General features: G+C 40.8%; 1 protein-coding gene across 12 annotated transcripts in view; it reads right to left on the bottom strand.

Annotated features, from left to right (window-relative positions):
* Positions 1 to 19,369, bottom strand: part of EMCN (endomucin) — a 104,877-nt gene that overhangs the window by 68,499 nt on the left and 17,009 nt on the right. For 9 of the 12 annotated variants that reach the window (XR_004000734.1, XR_004000733.1, XR_004000728.1 and 6 more), the window contains exons 2-3: positions 4,929 to 4,982; positions 1,870 to 1,923 (exon numbers count right to left, since the gene is read on the bottom strand). Coding sequence is in view for 1 of the 12 variants with exons in the window: in XM_030565213.1 (XP_030421073.1) it covers positions 1,870 to 1,923; positions 4,929 to 4,982 (108 nt within the window). In the remaining 11 variants the exon portion in view is untranslated. The remainder of the gene's footprint in view (positions 1 to 1,869; positions 1,924 to 4,928; positions 4,983 to 19,369) is intronic. The other 3 variants (XR_004000736.1, XR_004000730.1, XR_004000737.1) reach the window with 1 other exon arrangement.

The raw sequence follows: 19,369 nt of genomic DNA on the forward strand, positions 1-19,369 counted from the left end.
ACATTTCTGGAAGATGCTAATCTCGACTTTTCTTTTCCATGGGGAAGGTCTCCAAACAATGGCTCCTTCTGAAGAAAGGTTCCTATTCCTCCAATTTTTTCATAGCCAGAAGTGCATCCTTTATCAAGTAAGCTGGAATATGGAAATACCCTTAGAGACCATGGAGGGAGAGGGTCAGATATGGGGCTTTTAAAAATATAGGAGAGCTTAATTTTTCACCTTATTTTATCATTTACTTTGTGCCAAGTGCATGCAAAATGATAAAGGATGATTTAGTAATATTTCGTGCCCACGTGGCACAGCTGTAAATGGTGACACAAGGTAGTGGGGAATCCAGCTCATTGTGTGGTCTTAAGAGGTGATTCTCCCCCACCCCCATTAGTGATATCTGGCCATATCTGAACTGGTGGGCTAGAAATAAAAAACTCTGTTTTCTACAAACCCTTGAGCCTCACGGTCCTCTCCTGCACGCCCATTTGCTTACCATTTAGTGACTAGGTTCAAGCTGCAGCATATGGTGCTAGCTCATTGCATTACTTTGCTATGCACAAATTCTTTAATCTGAACTGCAAGGCAATAAGTGAAGTCTAACCACTAAACTTTCAACATAGTGCACAGGCTTTGCAGCCTAGCAACTACTCTTGATGTTAACACAATCAAATAGTATAATATCTATGTACCTCTTTGAAAGTGCAGGTTAAAGAACTCTATGCTAGAGGCAGTCACTCTGTCAATTTTCTCTGATTTCCCTTGACATTTTCCTCTTGGTCACTAAGTGAAACATTTCTGCCCTTCCCACTGATACATTACTGACACAAAAAATTAGTTCTCAATGGGGAATCATCATCAAATGGTGTGTTTATCATGGGGTTCCCCATGGATCAGTACTAGCTCTGATACTATGCAATATTTTCATCAATGATCCGAAAATAGATATATCATCACAGCTGATAGAATTTGTGGATGACACAACAATTGGTGGTATGATGGGGCCAGGGCAAGCATACTGAGCTATTTGGATGCCATGATAAATTGAGCCCATTCGGGTAAAATGCACTTTAATATAACCAAATGAAAAGTTATACATCTAGGAACAAGCAATGCAGGCCATGTCTACAGAATGGGAATCTGTATCCTAGAAAGCAATAACTCAGAAAAGGATTTATGGGACATAGTGGTCAAGCAACTCTACATGAGTTCCCTGTGTGATACCACGGTTAAAAGGGCTTGAATGCATAGACAGAGGAGTAGTAAGCAGGGAAGTGATTTTACTCTGGAATACAGCATTGGTGAGACCAATTGTAAAAAAAGATGTTGAAAAATCAGAAAGGGTGCATTACAAAGCCACAGAAATGGTTTGAGTGCTGGAGAAAATGCCTTAAAGTGAGAGATTTAAGGAGCTTATTTAAAAGAAGGTTGTGTGGTGACTTGATTATAGTGTGTAAATGCCTTCATAGGAAGAAAATATCAGGTACTAAAGGATACTTTAATCTAGCAGAGAAAGGCATAAAGAGAACCAAAGGCTGGAAGATGAAGCCGGACAAAATTCAAATGAGAAATAAGGCACACATTTTTAAACAGTAAGGGTGATTAATCATTGGAACAAGCTACCAAAGGAAACATCTATTGATGTCTTCAGATCAAGACTGGATGCTTTTCTGGATAATATGCTTTAGCCAAACACAAATAATTGGACTCCATACAGAGGTAGCTGAATGAAATGTACTGGCCTTTACTATACACTCGGTCAGATTAAAAGAGCTAATGGTCCTTTGTTGCCTTCAACTTCAGGAATCTATGAAACATCATTGATTAATGTGTCAGTTCTAAACAGATCATAAATAAGATTATAAAAGGATGTAGTCTTACCTGCAGTTGAGTGAATGCTCTTGGATGGTGGAGTCATAGATGAATTTTCTTCTGCTGATATTTTGATAAAAGAAACACTATTAGTCAGTTAATCGCTGTTCTGAACAGATGTCTGTCAAAGGAATCATCAATAATCAAACAAGGCAGGAAAAGTGGAGTCATTCTGCAGAGCAGCTCTCTTTGAGCAGCTGGTAATACTTTCCTTTGATGGTTTATGGATTAACCTTATCTTTTAAAAACTGCCAATTGTTTTGTGCATTTTGTGATGCGAAGAAACATTTTGATTTCTTTTGGAGTGTGTTTTCTAACAGCCTCCTTAAATACTCCTGCAAATTTTGCAAGTGCATCTATTTTGTGCATTCAGTGACCTGTGAAAAGATGCCTCTGCAAATTTTGCTTGCATAATTAAGAAGTTTGTTTCAAACTTTGACCTCATATCTTTTCTTTTAAAATGTTTGTGTAAAGATTGTGTTCATTTGTGTAACAGCTACTAAACTCCTAAAATTATAGCCACTTACTACGGAGTGTTGAATATATATAGTCCTGGGCATATCTTGATCTGCTATATTCCTGAATTCCATTATGAGTGGAGAAGCTTGGCTTCTTGTATTATGGCCAGATAGGTAATTGAATGAGAGTCCTTGAGAAAAACCAGGTAGGAAGCATTCAGAAGGAAACTCTTTCTTTGCTGGACTCTTCTCTTTGAACAGCATCCCAGTAAGGTGCACACTGGCACTATGTTGCTGGAATTATCATCATTCAAATGAGATGTAAAATGTTAAGTAGTGAAAAATCTCACAGCACTCTTCAGAAGGGCAATTGTATTAAGCTAACTTCAGCATTCTGGCCAAATCCCCAGGTGGATATAATCTGCCTACCTGAAATTCCCTCTTTCATTCAATATCACATTCTTCTTTTCCTCTCCTAAAATTAAGATGTTGTGTAGTTTTACAGTATGCTTCATAAAGATTTAGTATGTTTCACCAAAAAATTGACTGCCTTTCAATGACAGTACATAAGGCTAAATCCTGTGCGTACACACACACACACACACACACCTTTCTTAATAGGAATGTGTTCATTTGTCCGTCAGTCTGTATCTAATGGTAGAATTAGTCCAATAATTTATACAGAAACTATAATTTGTTAGATTCAGTCATTGTGCCAATATTCTCTGATTCCCCCTGACATTTTCCTCTTGGTCACTCAGTGATACAGTTCTGCCCTTCCCGCTGATACATTACTGCAGTAATTCATCAAGTATCTACTCAGTCAGTTAACTTTGAGGTTCTTCTGCAGAAAAGATGTGTGTCTTACTAGCAACAGCAGAACCAAATTCACAAGAAAGCATCACAAAAGAGAGAAAGAGGCTGCTGTACAGAACAATGTCAAACAAACCTGATTTCATTCTTTGCTGAAATTAGAAGTTTGGTTAATCTAGAAAAGCTATTCCTGATTAACTATTCCAGATCCATTCCAAGTGTGGACACTCTTATTCCAGAATAAAAGTACTTTATTCAAAATTAGTTGAGTACATGGATTAAACTAAATTGAAATAAGGCACTCTTATTCTGGCATAAAAGCGTCCACAATTGGAAATAGTCAGGAATAGTTAATTGGCTTTAAATACATACTCTGCCTTCTTCCAAAGTAAACTTTCATGTGTAGGTAAGCCCTTAGACTTTTGTAAGGTATTTGACTTAGTACTGCAAACATTCTGATTAAAAAATGGCATTATAGAATATAAATAAAGCATGTGACAAGTAGCTAAATGACTGATCTAAAAATTAGTAGTCATTGGGGAATCATCATCAAATGGTGTTTTTATCATGGGGTTCCCCATGGATCAGTACGAGGCCTGATACTATTCCATATTTTCATAATCACAGCTGATAGAATTTGTGGATGACACAAAGACTGGTGTTATGATGGGGCCAGGACAGTCATACAAAGCTATTTGATCACATGATAAACTGAGTCCATTCAGATAAAATGCATTTTAATATAACCAAATGAAAAGTTATAAACCTAGGAACAAGCAATACAGGCCATGTCTAGAGAACGAGGGTCTGTATCCTAGAAAGCAATAACCTAGAAAAGGCTTTATTAGAGTTTAAAGGGTCATAATGGTCAAGCAATTCCAAATGAGCTCCAAGTGTGATGCCATGTTAAAAGGGATAATGAGATCCTTGGATGTATAAACCCGGGAGCAGTAAGTAAGGAAGTGATTTTACTTCTGAATACTGCATTGGTGAGAAAAATACTGGAATAGTATATATAGTTTGGGTGTCGACATTTTAAAAAAGATTGAAAAATTGGAAAGGGTGCATAACAAAGCCACAGAAATGGTTCAAGGGCTGGAGAAAATGCCTTTAAGTGAGTGATTTAAAGAGCTTATTAAAAATAAGGTTGTGTGGTGACTTGATTATAGTGTGTAAGCACCTTCACGGGAAGAAAATACCAGGTACTAAAGGTTCTTTAATCTAGTGGAGAAAGGCATAAAGAGATCCAAAGGCTGGAAGCTGAAGCCAGACAAAATTCAAATGAGAAATAAGGCACACATTTTTAAACAGTAAGGGTGATTAATCATTTGAACAAGCTACCAAAGGAAACATCTATTGATGTTTTCAGATCAAGACTGGATGCTTTTCTGGATAATATGCTTTAGCCAAAGACAAGTGATTGGACTCAATACAGGGGTATCTGAATGAAATTTAATGGCCTGTACTATACACTAGGTCAGACTAAAAGATCTAATAATATAATATAATATATGGAGATATACCTATCTCATAGTACTGGAAGAGACCCAGAAAGGTCATTGAGTCCAGCCCCCTGCCTTCACTAGCATAACCAAGTATTGATTTTTGCCCCAGATTCCTAAGAGGCCCTATCAAGGACTGAACTCACAACCTTCGGTTTAGCAGGCCACTGCTCAAACTGCTGAGCTATCCCTCCTCCCTTGTACCCTTAAACTTCAAGAATCTATGAAACATCATTGATTAATGTGTCTGTTCTAAACAGATTATAAATAAGATTATAAAAGGATGTAGTCTTACCTGCAGTTGACTGAATGCTCTTGGATGGTGGAGACATAGATGGATTTTCTTGTGCTGATATTTTGATAAAAGAAACACTATTAGTCAGTTAACCACTGTTCTGAACAGATGTCTGTCAAAGGAATAATCAACAATCAAACAACGGAGGAAAAGTGGAGTCATTCTGCAGAGCAGCTCTCTTTGAGCAGCTGATAATACATTCCTTTGATGGTTTATGGATTAACCTTATCTTATAAAAACTGCCAATTGTTTTGTGCATTTTGTGATTCCAAGAAACATTTTGATCTCTTTTGGAGTGTGTTTTCTAACAGCCTCCTTAAATACTCCTGCAAATTTTGCAAGTGCATCTATTTTGTGTATTCAGTGACCTGTGAAGAGGTACTGCTGCAAATATTGCTTGCATAATTAAGAAGTTTGTTTCAAATTTTGACCTCATATCTTTTATTTAAAATGTCATAGTTACATTTGTGTAACAGCTATTAAACTACTAATATTGTAGGAACTAACTTTGGGGTGTTGAATATGTAGTCCTGGGATATCTTGATCTTCTCTAAGTGGGTTTCTGGGTGGAGAAGCTTGGCTTCTTGTATTATAGCCAGATAAGTAATTGAATGAGAGTCCTTGGGAAAGCCACGTAGGAAGCTTTTTGGACTCTTCTCTTTGAACAACATCTCAGTAGGGTGCACACTGGCACTATACTGCTGGAATTAAAATCATTCAAATGAGATGTAAAACATTAAGTAGTGAAAAATCCCACAGTACTCTTCAGAAGGGCAAGGATATTAACCTAATGTCAGCATTCTGGCCAATCTCAAAATGGATATAATCTGCCTACCTGAAATTCCCTCTTTCATTCAATATCACATTTTTCTCTACCTGTCCTAAAATTGAGATATTGTGTAATTTTACAATATGCGTGGGAAGGATTTAGCACGTTTCTCCAAAAACTTGACTGCCTTTCAATGACAGTACATAAGGTCAAATTCTGCCCCCCGCCCCCAAGATACACCATTTCTTAACAGGAGTGTGTGCACGTGTCCATTTGTATGCATCTAAAGGTAGAATTAGCCCAATAATTTATACAGAAACTATAATTTATAAAATGCCCTGGGATCCATCTCTAGGAAAGGATCTCTATGTGATGCAACATTATCACCATTAAAAAACTATTAGAATGAGAAGATATGCAAAGATGAAACAGCATATTAAAATATACCTGCTATAAAAATGTAGTGCAGTCACTACCCTTAAATTACCACAATGCTCTTGGGATATGACAGTCAGGGGAAGGCCATTTAAAAAAAGAAAGTCTACACATCAATATATAGTTTAGACAATACCACTGTGCAATTTATTGCAGAACAGCACAGAGATTAAAAGTGCACCACACTTTAAGTGCTGCACATAAATGCAATCCCAGCTTTCTTTAGCTAAAATAACATTTAAGTGGTTGCTTGCTTCAGCCAACTCCCAAATGTACAGAGCAGCTCATCCTGCCCACGTTCCTTTCCACCCCACCTTCTCTCTGACTAAATATAGTTAGTCAGTGCCCAGCCCCTGACTTCCCAGGGCACATCCCTTTTCTAGGGTGACTCATTGCTTGCCTACAGTTGGCTCTGCCTTGATACTTTACAGGTCCCCACGCTAAAATCAGATATCTGTGATCTCTTGTTTAATTAGAATGACAGATTAATGCCTTCCCTCCTGAACTTCTGGGTGGGGTGAGAATAGTTCATCACATACCTCAATGTTTTTTTTTTAAAATACTGAATAACTAACAACGGTGGATCTAAACTCCTTCTCTAGTTGCTTGCTGTGGTATGTTCTCATGAGTGAATAAAACAAACTTGCTGAAGTCAACAATGCAACTGTAGCAAGATAAATTTATTTCACTTTGCTACATCACCATTATTTTAAAAAAATATGAGTAGGAGGACAACTGAATACAATTATACAAGAATCCAAACAGGTTTAAGAATATGTAAAACAGAAAAATAGGTATCTAGCCCTGTTAATACAGGTTTCCAGATTTATGCCAACAATTAGAAGCATGCTTGAGATGTATGATGACCATTTTGCTGTTCATTAAAAATACATCAGGGAAGTGAGTTGCCTAGCAAAACAGTAGTTTGGCCTTGTGCATACTGTACTTCTCACTGAAAGCCAAAGAGGAATTAGATCCTTATGAACAGTCTTGACAGAGGATCTAGGAAGCTTGATTTTACATGCGAGGCTAAAAGATAGATGTATACACGTTCCTGAGCTTCATGTTTCGAGGATAGGAATCTAATGTGTTGATAGTGTCAATGGTAACAAACTGATTTAAGAATATAATTTAAATATTGCCATAATGATATAGAACAAAGGACTATCTAGCCCAGTATCCTATATCTCACTGTGATGGGGCATGCAAACCCCACACTGGAAAGGAAGGGGTTAAAAAGCTGCTCTGACCCCACCACGTGTGCACATGCACAGGCTGGAGAAGGTGCTTGACTCCATCAGGGAATTGATAGGCATGATCCCCTGGGAGAACAACATGAGGGGGAAAAGGAGTCTAGGAGAGCTGGCTGTATTTTAAAGACGCCTTATTGAGGTTGCAGAAACAAGCCATCCCGATGTGTAGAAAGAATAGTAAATATGGCAGACAATCAGCCTGGCTTAACAGTGAAATCCTTGCTGATCTTAAACACAAAAAAGAAGCTTACAAGAAGTGGAAGATTGGACAAATGACCAGAGAGGAGTATAAAAATATTGCTCAGGCATGCAGGAGTGAAATCAGGAAGGCTAAATCACACTTGGAATTGCAGCTAGCAACGGATGTTAAGAGTAACAGGAAGGGTTTCTTCAGGTATGTTAGCAACAAGAAGGTAGTCAAGGAAAGTGTGGGCCCATTACTGAATGATGGAGGCAACCTAGTGGCAGAGGATGTGGAAAAAAGCTAATGTAAGCATTGTTGTTTTTTTTTGCCTCTGCCTTCACAAACAAGGTCAGCTCCCAGACCACTGCACTGGGAAGCACAGTATGGGAAGGAGGTGACCAACCCTCTGTGGAGAAAGAAGTGGTTCAGGACTATTCAGAAAAGCTGGACGAGCACAAGTGCATGGGGCCAGATGCACTGCATCCGAGGGTGCTAAAGGAGTTGGCGGATTTGATTGCCACTGGCCATTATCTTTGAAAACTCATGGCGATCGGGGGAGGTCCCGGATGACTGGGAAAAGGCTAATATAGTGCCCATCTATTTAAAAGGGAAAGAGGAGGATCCAGGCAACTACAGGCCAGTCAGCCTCACCTGAGTCCCTGGAAAAATCATGGAGCAGGTCATCAAAGAATCAATTCTGAAGAAATTAGAGGAGAGGAAAGTGAACAGGAACAGTCAGCATGAATTCACCAAGGGCAAGTCATGCCTGACTAACCTAATTGCCTCCTATGATGAGATAACTGGCTTGGTGGATGAGGGGAAAGCGGTGGATATGTTATTCCTTGACTTTAGTAGTTTTTTGATACGGTCTCCCACAGTATTCTTGCCAACAAGTTAAAGAAGTATGGGCTGAAAGAATGGACTATAATGTGGATAGAAAGCTGGCTAGATCATCGAGCTCAACGGGTAGTGATCAATGGCTCCATGTCTAGTTGGCAGCCGGCATCAAGCAGAGTGCCACAAGGGTTGGTCCTGGAGCCAGTTTTGTTCAATATCTTCATTAATGATCTGGAGGATGGTGTGGACTGCACCTTCAGCAAGTTTGCAGATGACACTAAACTAGGAGGAGTGGTAGATATGCTGGAGGGTATGGATAGGATACAGAGGGACCTAGACAAATTAGAGGATTGGGCCAAAAGAAATCTGATGAGGTTCAGCAAGGACAAGGGCGCTTAGGATGGAAGAATCCTATGCACTGCTACAGACTAGGGACCGAGTGGCTAGGCAGCAGTTCTGCAGAAAAGGACCTAGGGGTTACAGTGGACGAGAAGCTGGATATGAGTCAAGGGTGTGCCCATGTTGCCAAGAAGGCCTAACGGCATTTTGGGCTGTATAAGTAGGAGCATTGCCAGCAGATCGAGGGATGTTATCATTCCCCTCTATTTGGCATTGATGAGGACTCATCTGTAATACTGTGTCCAGTTTTGGGCCCCACACTACAAGAAGGAGGTGGAAAAATTGGAAAGAGTCCAGCAGAGGGCAACACAAATGATTAGGGGCTGGAGCACATGACTTATGAAGAGAAGCTGAGGGAACTGGGATTATTTAGTTTGCAGAAGAGAAGAATGAGGGAGGGATTTGATAGCTGCTTTCAACTACCTGAAATGGGGTTCCAAAGAAGATGGATCTAGACTGCTCTAGATGACAGAACAAGTAGCAATGGTCTCAAGTTGCAGTGGAGGAGGTTTAAGTTGGATATTAGGAAAAAACTTTTTCACTAGATCAAGCACTTGAATGGGTTACCTAGGGAGGTGGTGGAATCTCCTTCCTTAGAGGTTTTTAATGTCAGGCTTGACAAAGCCCTGGCTGGGATGATTTAGTTGGGGATTGGCCCTGCTTTGAGCAGGGGGTTGGACTAGATGACCTCCTGAGGTCCCTTCCAACCCTGATATTCTATGATTCTATGAAAAGGGGAGCAGAGCAGCTCAGGGGGTGGAAGACAGTGGAGGTTAAGAGATTTATATTAGGAGCTCCTGCGAAGGAGCACGGCACGAGTTCCTGAGGTCTGTTTATAGGGACTCGGTCAACTCCTTAAAGGAGGAAGTCACACCTCTTCAAAGGACTTTATCTTTGAGTTCATCTAATAAATGATTTTATCCATTGGGAAGAGAGTGGCTGGTAGGAAGTATCCAGGGAGGCAGAAGTATAGCACTTTGAGGTACAGGATTTAGCGGCTTACCACGGGGCTCTTGAATGGAACCTGGTGGAGAGACTGGGCCTGGGTTCATGTACCACTACCTAGGGAGTGCCAAAGACAAAAAAGTCTACCCTTGGTGTGGGAAAATCTAGTCATGGGAAGGCCTTGAAAACAGAAGCGTCTGGACCAAGAGACCCTGACCCAAGGGGAAGCCGGGAACCCCTTGCCCCAGAGGACTACGCCATTGCTGGACTTTTTATATACTCAAAATGTGCAGATGCAAATGAATGACCTGGCCTTAGGGATGAATTCATGCTTGACTTCAGATTCACCATACCCCCAAACATGCATGTTCCTACAGCTGTAGGTAAGCACCTGTCAGCTCTTTGAAAATGCTTACCTGACCTCCCCATGTCAGCAGTAATCCCTAATATAGCCAGTGGTGGGAGCATCTCATGCTTACAGGGCAGCAACTTCCTCACTCAAGCTTCTCTTGTTTGTGTTCCCCTGCCACTAAATGCAGACACGTGACCTAAGACTTTGCAATTCTCAAACCTGGGCAGCATGTTCACAGCATGATCCCTGAGCAGCTTGTAACTTTTGTCAAGTAAAGAATAGAGAAGATAGAGCTACTTTGATGGAGAGTCAAAAAATAATGAAAGAGCCAAAAGGACTAAAAATAAAACATAATGAGGGGGGAATAACAGGATGGTAAAAGAGGACAGAGGAAGGACAGGAGAGGTAGAGTAAAGAACAGAGGAAATGAGATGTATCGGAACTGTTTTGGGACATGATGCAAAGGGATGTGAAGGGAATGGGAACACCCATCTGCCGAAACAAGCCAAAGGGGGCTCCTGCAAAAATAGTTAGGAACCATTGTATACAGCAGTGGAACAACTCAGCAGAAATAAACAGTTGTAAATCAACAAGATTTCTTCCTCATGTGCTTATTATAAAATAAGAAAGTAAAATACTTTCAGAAGCATAGAGTAAACACAAATTCCAGTATCGTGTTCAACCTACCACCCCTGGGTGTGGAGACCTATTGTCTTAAAAATATTCTCTTCATTTTGCTTCAATCTTCACTAAAAAAATTAATTGTGAACAGATACTTAACATAATATTAACAAGGGGGAAGGAACACAAGCCAAAAGTAGGGAACAAACAGGTTAAAAAAATATTTAGAGAAGTTAGATGTATTCAAGTCAGCAGGGCCTGACAAAATTCACCCTACAGTATTTAAAGAATTAGCTGAAGCCATCCCGGAACCATTAGCAAAGAGACCCTGCAGAATTATAGACCAGTCAGGCTAACTTTGATACCTGAAAAATACTAGAACAAATTATGAAACCATCAATTTGTAAGCACAGAGAGGATAACCACCAACATGGATTTGTCAAGAATAAATCATGCAAAACCAAACTACTTTCTTCGGTTTACAGTGTTACTGGCCCAGTGGATGTGGGGAAGAGGTAAACATGATATACCTTGATTGTAGTAAAGCTTTTGACAGAGTCTAGTTTGCACACTCTCATAAGCAAACTACAGGGATACGTGGGCTGGATGAAATCACTATAATGTGGGTGCACAACTGGTTCAAAAACCACACTCAAAGAGCAGTTATCAATGGTTCACTGTCACGCTGGGAGGAGGTAACTGGCGAGATCCCACAGGGGTCTGTCCTGGGTCCAGTATTATTCAACGTTTTCATTAATGACTTGGATAATGAAGTGGAGAGAATGCTTATAAAATTGTCAGATGACACTAAGATGGGTGGGGTTGCAAGCACTTTGGCGAATAGGATAAGAATTCAAAATGACCCAGACAAATTGAGAATTGGTTGAAATCAACAAGATGAAATTAAACAAAGACAAGTACAAAGTATTTCACCTAGGAAGGAAAAATCAAATGCACAAATACAAAACGGGGAATAACTAGTGAGGTGGTAGTACTGCAGAAGAGGGTCTGGGGTTTATAGTGGATCACAAATTGAATATGAGCTGACAATAAGATGCAGTTATGGAAAAAGCAAATATTCTGGGGTGTATTAACAAGAGCATTGTACATAACATACAAGAGGTAATTGTCCAGCCAGCATTGGTGAGCTTAGCTGGAGTAGCATGTCTAGTTTTGGGTTCCACATTGGACAAATTGTAGAGAATCCAGAGGAAAGCAACAAAAATGAAAATGTTTGGAAAATCTGATCTATAAAGACAGGTTAAAAAAAACTAGATATGTTCAGTCTTGAGAAAAGAAGACGGAGGAAGAGGGAAACTTGATAAGTCTTCAAATATGGTAAGCTCTGTTATAAATAGGACCGTGATCAATTCTTCTCCATATCCACAGGTTACTCTAAATTCACTGCTCAATGTATGTCTACAATGCAGTGAGCCACCCAGCCCAGGTAGACAGGCTCATGCAGGCTTGGCATGATCTAAAAATAGCCATGTGGACATTTTGGCACTGGCAGAGGCTCAGGCCACCCACTCAGGCTCAGATGCATGGGCCATCAGCATTGAAAGGCTAACCTCAATTTCCCCGAAGTCTGGAATTGTTTGGAGCCTTAGTTTTGGTGCAGAGCCATCTCTAAAGATATTACCCAAACGGTATTCCTTGAGCCAGTATAGATCACAGAATCTTTTCAGCGTAATTTCCTCGCAGTACACCATGTTCAATTGAATAATGTAGATAATAATAATTGTGGACAGTTCATTGTTGGAAAGAAAATGTGCGCATAAGAGGTGATTCAGAAGATAGGATAGAAGAGAAGCCATGATGGAAATTTGCCACTTCAATTACTCCTCTATTTGGATTTCTCATCTTTCCTGTACAGTTATTCCTAACAATGAGGGTATGTCTACACTGCAATGTAAGACCAGGGTTCAAACTCAGGCTCAAACCTAACCCTCCTTCCAACCACACGCAAATCATACTAATGCAGGGCTTGGATGCAGGCAGGGATAGAGGGTCCGAGCATAAGGCAAGCTGGGACCCAAGGTTCGAGCCCTATTGCGACACAGTGCTCTGGGAATCTGCCAAAAGTATCCCAAAATCCCATGGGCTGACTTTTTGTCCTCTGGATAGTTGGATAGTCAAGTTTTCCCACAATGCACCACAAACAAAGGAAGTCTGAGATATAGGTGGTTGGACTTGAGCCCACTTTATGCAGTATAGACATCAGAGCTCCAGGTTGGGACCCAGGGTTCAACAGTTTCTAACCTGGGGTTATAAATTAGTGTAGATGCTCAAACCCGAGATTAACAAACCCATGGTCTGCTAACTCAAGTCCTACTAACCCTGGGTTTACATTGCAGTTTTGACATACACTGAGTGTTAAATGAATTTGAATGGGAGGAGTGGAAATGGATCACATTTCACTACAGCAGTCTCAATCCCATGTAAGGAATGACATTTTAAGGGTAACCAGGATAATGACAATGAGTGGAATTCATTAAAGGAATTCTTCTAGCTCCTTCTCTCCAATAGGCAACACGCTGTATATGGCTAGTTCATTTCCATCAGGTGTGACTTTTGTTACTCACTGCAATTAAGAGTCAACTAGTTCCATGAGCAGTTCACTACCAGTAATCAGCAGGGTCAAAAGTTCCAGATACTCTTAAGAGTAGAGTGGTTTTGATCTTTGGGTACAAAACTAACAACTCAGTATAACCCTCCCTATAATACTTTATAGGAAGCTCAAAAGTAACTCATCACTTAACATAATTCTGTTCCTGAAAAATGCGACTTTAAGTGAAACGATGTTAAGAGAATCCAATTTCCTCATAAGAATTAATGTAAATGAGAGGGTTAGGTTCCAGGGAAATTTTTTTCACCAGACAAAACATACACATACATACATACACACACACACACACACATACACACAGAGAGTATAAGTTTTAAAAAATTTTTAATATTGGTACACAGTGATGATGACTGTGAAGCTTGGATAAGGTAGAGGAGTCAGAGGGTGGGATATTTCCCTTACTGCTAAATGATGAACTAGCAATTGGCTGAGCCCTCAAGGGTTAACTCTCTCTCTACACAAGGCAGCAGGAATGGAGGGAGATATGGGTATTTCCCTTAAGTTCACTGCCTTGTTAATTAAATCAGCTTGCTGAGAAGGCAGCTGCCGCAAGCTCCCTCTGCCCTGAGCCCTGCTCTATGGAAGATGGGGTAAGTGGGGTGCAGGAGCAAGAGGGAGGGGGACACCCTGACATTAGCCCTCTTCTTCCTTCTCTCCCCCTGCACAGCAAGCAGGAGTCTCGGGGAGCAGCTCCAAGGCAGAGGGCAGGAGCAGCACATGGCAGTGGGAGGAGGGACACAGCTGAACTGCAGGCAGCTGCTGCACAGGGAACTTAGGGGAGCGAGGAGCTGATGGGGGGCTGCCGGTCCACCCTGGGTTCCAAGCCCCCACCAGCTAGCTGCAACGGGCTGCTCTTCCTGCAAGCAGTAGACAAAGCAGGTGGCTGCCAAACAACATTAGAAGAGAGCATTACACAACTTTAAACGAGCATGTTCCCTAATTGATCAGCAACGTAACAATGAAACAATGTTAACCAGGACGACTTTAAGTTAGGAGTTACTGTACACCATTAAGACTGAAATCTTTAACCCCACTGTATGCCAAAGTCAAACAGCAACGGGGTGACAGATGATGGAGAATTCACATTTTGCACTGTACGAGGCTCTTATATTACGATCTTGATTGCACAGCATTAGTAATTTATTACTATTTAACATTTAGATTGCAGTAATGCCTAGAGGTCAACCACATCAGGGCCCCATTGTGTTAGGTGCAGTACACACAAACATACTATTGATCAGAATTCTAGTTATTCAAAATATTTCCGAAACATTGAAAATAGTTAGAGAAATGATGGTTCAGTTAATCAGGAGTAACCTGAAAGTTACATAGGCTGCAAGACAATGCTGAAATGTAGCCATAGTGTGTCAGTTAAGTGGTGTTTGAGTAAATGCTGTTATACCATACTATACATATCAAAAAGATCAGTGGGCACCACAGAAATTCTGGGGAAAAGGATTTGTATCCCAAACAGAATGCACTATCAGGAGGTTTAAACCTAACTTTAATAGTGCCTCTTTAAAATCAAGTATGGTCACTATTTTCAACCTAGGCATTCAAAAATCATGAGATTAGAATAAAACTCATGAGTTTTTAAAAGTAATAAACTTGGGGTGGGGAGTTGTCTTCTGGTGTTTGGAGCCCTTTGGGTTCACATTTTCACCTTTTCTTTCACTTTCCTCTGTAACCACAAAGACTAAAAGCTAACTTTTTAAAAAAATGTAAACGCTGAGGTTCTCATGTGTTGAACCCAGGGGCAGGAGCTTTAGGGGAAACACCAAATACTGCAAGACTTGTGATAAAATTACACTAAATGTAGCCGTTTGTTAATTTCATAGGGCAAAAGACAAACTGCCTCCCAGTCTGTTTATATTTCTACTGCAAGCTCATGCAGCAGTTATAACACATTTAATGCACACATTCAAAAGTGCTTGCAATGGTAAACAGATATTACCAGCCAATTTGAAATTGCATTGCCTATCACCAGCATACCTTACGTAGGCGCACACAATGTCATTCTAGTGCTAATGTGGATAGAAAGTGCTGGTGTTGCAGTGGTACCATTGCAAGTGGTGTTCGCAGCACAGTCCCTAATGCTCGTGCAACCCTTTCTGTGACTACTCTGTGCACTCTCTCTTGTATTCCTGGTTTTTTCTAGCTCTGAGGTACTGCAATTTCAGTGATTTTATTCACACAAGTTTTCTGTTTTGGAAGCTGCAGTGCAATGATTGAATGAAGTGGTTATATGTAATGGTTCTCAGTCTGGGGCTCCTTGGGGGACCGCAAGCAGGTTTCAGGGAGTCCACCAAGCAGGGCCAGCATTAGATTCGCTGGGGCCCAGGGCAGAAAGCCAAAACCTCATCACATGGGGCTGAAGCCTGGGGCCCTGAGCCCTGTCACGCAGGACTGAAGCCAAAGCCTGAGCAATGTAGCTTCATGGGGGCCCCAGGCAACTGGCTTGCTTGCTACCCCCTCACATGGGCCCTAGCTTTTATATGCAGAAAACAAGTTGTTGTGGCACAGGTGGGCCGTGGAGTTTTTATAGCATATTGGGATAGGCCTCAGCAAGAAAAACGTTGAGAACCCCTGGTTATATGGACAGGCTGAACAGATTCACAACGGCCAGGTTTAATTGCCCCATTGCAAGTTGTAAAGGGGCATTTTTCTAGTACAGACTAGACTAAAAAGTGTAAGCAAAGAAGACGTGCCAATTTCTTTACGCTTAGGTGCAGAGCAGCATAAAGCAATGGCCCACCCTCACTTCAGTTTGCCAAACAGATACCCTCCCCTTCAAATACCATCCCCCATAAAGGGCAAATTAAACCTCAGTTTTTAAACACACACACACAGTTGCAGACCCCTCTTCCAGAAGCAATGAAGAAGGGAGACATCCACTCCCACAGAAGGGGGACATTCAGGCCTTATTGGGAAGCTAAAAAGGCCAGAGCGTCTCAGGATGGCAGTCCTACTATGACCTGTTGAGGGTAGGGCAGCTCTCTGCTTTGATGTGGGAAGCGCAGGGAGTAGAAGCACCTGGGAATAAGAGGAGGGAAGGGCAATGAGTAGATAGGAACCAGAACCCAAGCTACTGCAATGAGAAAGGGGGGTAACGATGCTGCTGAGAGGGAATCTAAGCCACACAGAACAGGAGGCCTCTTACCATGACAGCTGGGAGTGACCAAAGAAAGAAAGGGGTGGAAGCAGTGGAACCTGATGCAATTTCTTTACAAGAGAACAAAGAATAGCAGGAAGTGAAACGTTGGTGTTGATACTTCTCCTTCTTCCCCTTCCCAGAACACATGAGTACCACTCCTTGTGCACCAGATAAACAGTCCATAAAAGCTATTTATATGCAAAGTGCACAGAAAACTGTTCCTACACAAAATACTATAAAGCAGAATGAACAGAATAATAGTGATTCACTACTGGCACAGTGGCTTAAGATAATTAATGGCATATTGTCAGCTTACGAATCAAACTTTTGCCTAACTATTTTTACCCATTGTCATAAATAGCACTTAAAATAACTAATGGACTAAAGAAAAAGCATTTCCGTCACTTGCTGTACAGTTTGCAAACTTTGTGCTCTGACAAAATCTAGTCAGTTTCACTGATACCCCCCGTATAATCAGGCAAAAACCAATCAAAAATACCTACTACAGTATCTCCATCTCTGCATTTCCAATGAACTCTGTGTGCCCGTGGGAAGCTCTACACTACAAACTTCAGCCAGCATAGCTCTCAGGGGAGTGATGAGATGCAGTTCCTACCCAGCATAGCCATGTTAGCAAAAGCCCCTAATGTTGATGAGCTTTTGCTGGTATAGCTTTTTTCACTCAGGGGCTGGAGCTGAGATAAGCTATACTGGCAAAAGCATGAGTTTTACCAGTACAAACTGCACTACATTACGAACACTTTGCTGGTATAGTATAGCTATATGCGCAAAGTGTTTCCTGCATAGATCTGGCGCCTCGTACTATGCTGAGTAGTACAAGGTCATTCTCTATTTTTGTGTATTACAGAGTGCCATACACCTTACCTGCGCTATATACTAGCAATGAAATGCTGTACTCAGCACTTCACAATCATCCGGGAAGCTGGGCTCTCAGTTCTAGAAAGATTTGGAGGTATTTACACATCCAAAACAGTGGTTCTCAACCAGGATATGTGTTGGGAGTACACAGAGGTCTTCCAGGGAGTACATCAACTCATTTAGATATTTACCTAGTTTTACGACAGGCTACATAGAAAGCATTAGCAAAGTCAGTACAAACTACAAATTCATACAATGACTTGTTTATATTGCTGTATGTACTATACACTAAAAAGTACAGTATTTATATTCCAATTGATTTATTTTATAATTATATGGTAAAAATGAGGAAGTAATTTTTCAGTAATAGGGTTGTGCTGTGACACTTTTGTATTTTTATATCTGATTTTGTGAGCAAGTAGTTTTTAAATGAGATGAAACTTGGGGTAATGCGAGATAAATCAGACTCCTGAAAGGGGTAGTCTGCAAAGGATGAGAGCCACTGCTCCAGATGATCTCCCTCCCTTCTCCTTTTTGAGGGGGGTGGGGGAGGGGAGGAGGAATTGTAGGAGTCACTAAGGGATGATTTACCCACAAACTTGGACCAGTTTAACTAAATCAATTTTAAAATACAGTTTTGATTAAACCGGTGCAAGTTTATGTGTAGACAAGGCGTCAGGCTCCTCCTGTGCACCATATGGAGGAGTAAGAGAGAACAAAGTGAAAACCCTTTTCCCTCAGAACAATCAAGCGTGGGAATATTGATCCCCTTCCAACTCACCCCACCCAATAACTGAGAGAAGGCTATAGCACGCTGAAGCATGCTTAATTGCTACTATGTTGAGACCTTAATTGCCAAGCTTAATCCTGGACCATACTTTTAAAGAGATAAAATGGAAGTCCTAGAAGATCGTAATCTATAAAAAGAAACAGCCATTTTAAAACAAACAAGGTATTTTATTATAGTTAGTTTGTTTAGCACAATGTACTCAGTCCTGCACATTTCCCAAAAAAGCAGAATGTACTTAGTCTTAACAGAGTCTGCTTTTTTGGCATAGTGTAAAAGACTGACGACAGGCTATAGGACTCGTATACTGATGCACTTATCATATTCAGTTAAAAAGTTTGCCAAATGTACAGACAAGTATAAAGCTGCCTTCGTTGCTTTACAGGCAGTTGTCATACAGTCACTAAACGGGATCTCTTGCTCAACTTTTGATAGTTAGGGTAAGATTTTTCAAAAGTACCTAAGTGACTTAGTGAAAGTCAATGTGACTTAGGCCTCTAAATTATTTAGGTGCTTTTCAAAGTTTTTACCCTAAAACATTTTAAGAAAGTGAAGGGAAAGGAGTTAATAATCACTGAAAACTGGCTAATACCACTGCCCTGCATTGGATGGAATCAGAGCCACTTAGCTGTTTGCCATGGGCTCTATACTGCTAACAGCTTATTGAGATTCTCCATTAGAGGGGAGGGCCTGTTCTTTTAGAGCACAAAGATCTTAATTCTATTCTTTCTATTGCCCGGAAATACCAGGTGGTCAAGATGCACAACGGTGTGACAACTATGAAGTCCTACATAGATTTATTACAGTACTTTTTTTGCTTCCCCCAAATCAGTAAATTTTGTGTATGAAAATAAGTGGACAAAGGAGAACCTGAGTATGAGTCAATGGGTAGTTATCTTCTGTCATGCACTGTCACTGTAGCATGCAGTAAAACCATGGGTTTGTGGCTAGCTCTAAGCCCTGGTCTACACTACAGGGTTAGGTCAGATTTAGCCGCATTAGGTTGATTTTATAATGACTGTGTCTACACAAGCAACCCCATTCCATCGACCTTAAGGGCTCTTAAAATCAACTTCTGTACTCCTCACCGGCGAGGGGAATAGCGCTAAAATTGACCTTGCTGGGTCGAATTTGGGATAGTGTGGACGCAAATCGATGGTATTGGCCTCTGGGAGCTATCCCAGAGTGCTCCATTGT

The sequence above is a fragment of the Gopherus evgoodei genome, chromosome 5 (assembly GCF_007399415.2).
Source record: "Gopherus evgoodei ecotype Sinaloan lineage chromosome 5, rGopEvg1_v1.p, whole genome shotgun sequence".
Classification (NCBI taxonomy): Eukaryota; Metazoa; Chordata; order Testudines; family Testudinidae; genus Gopherus; species Gopherus evgoodei.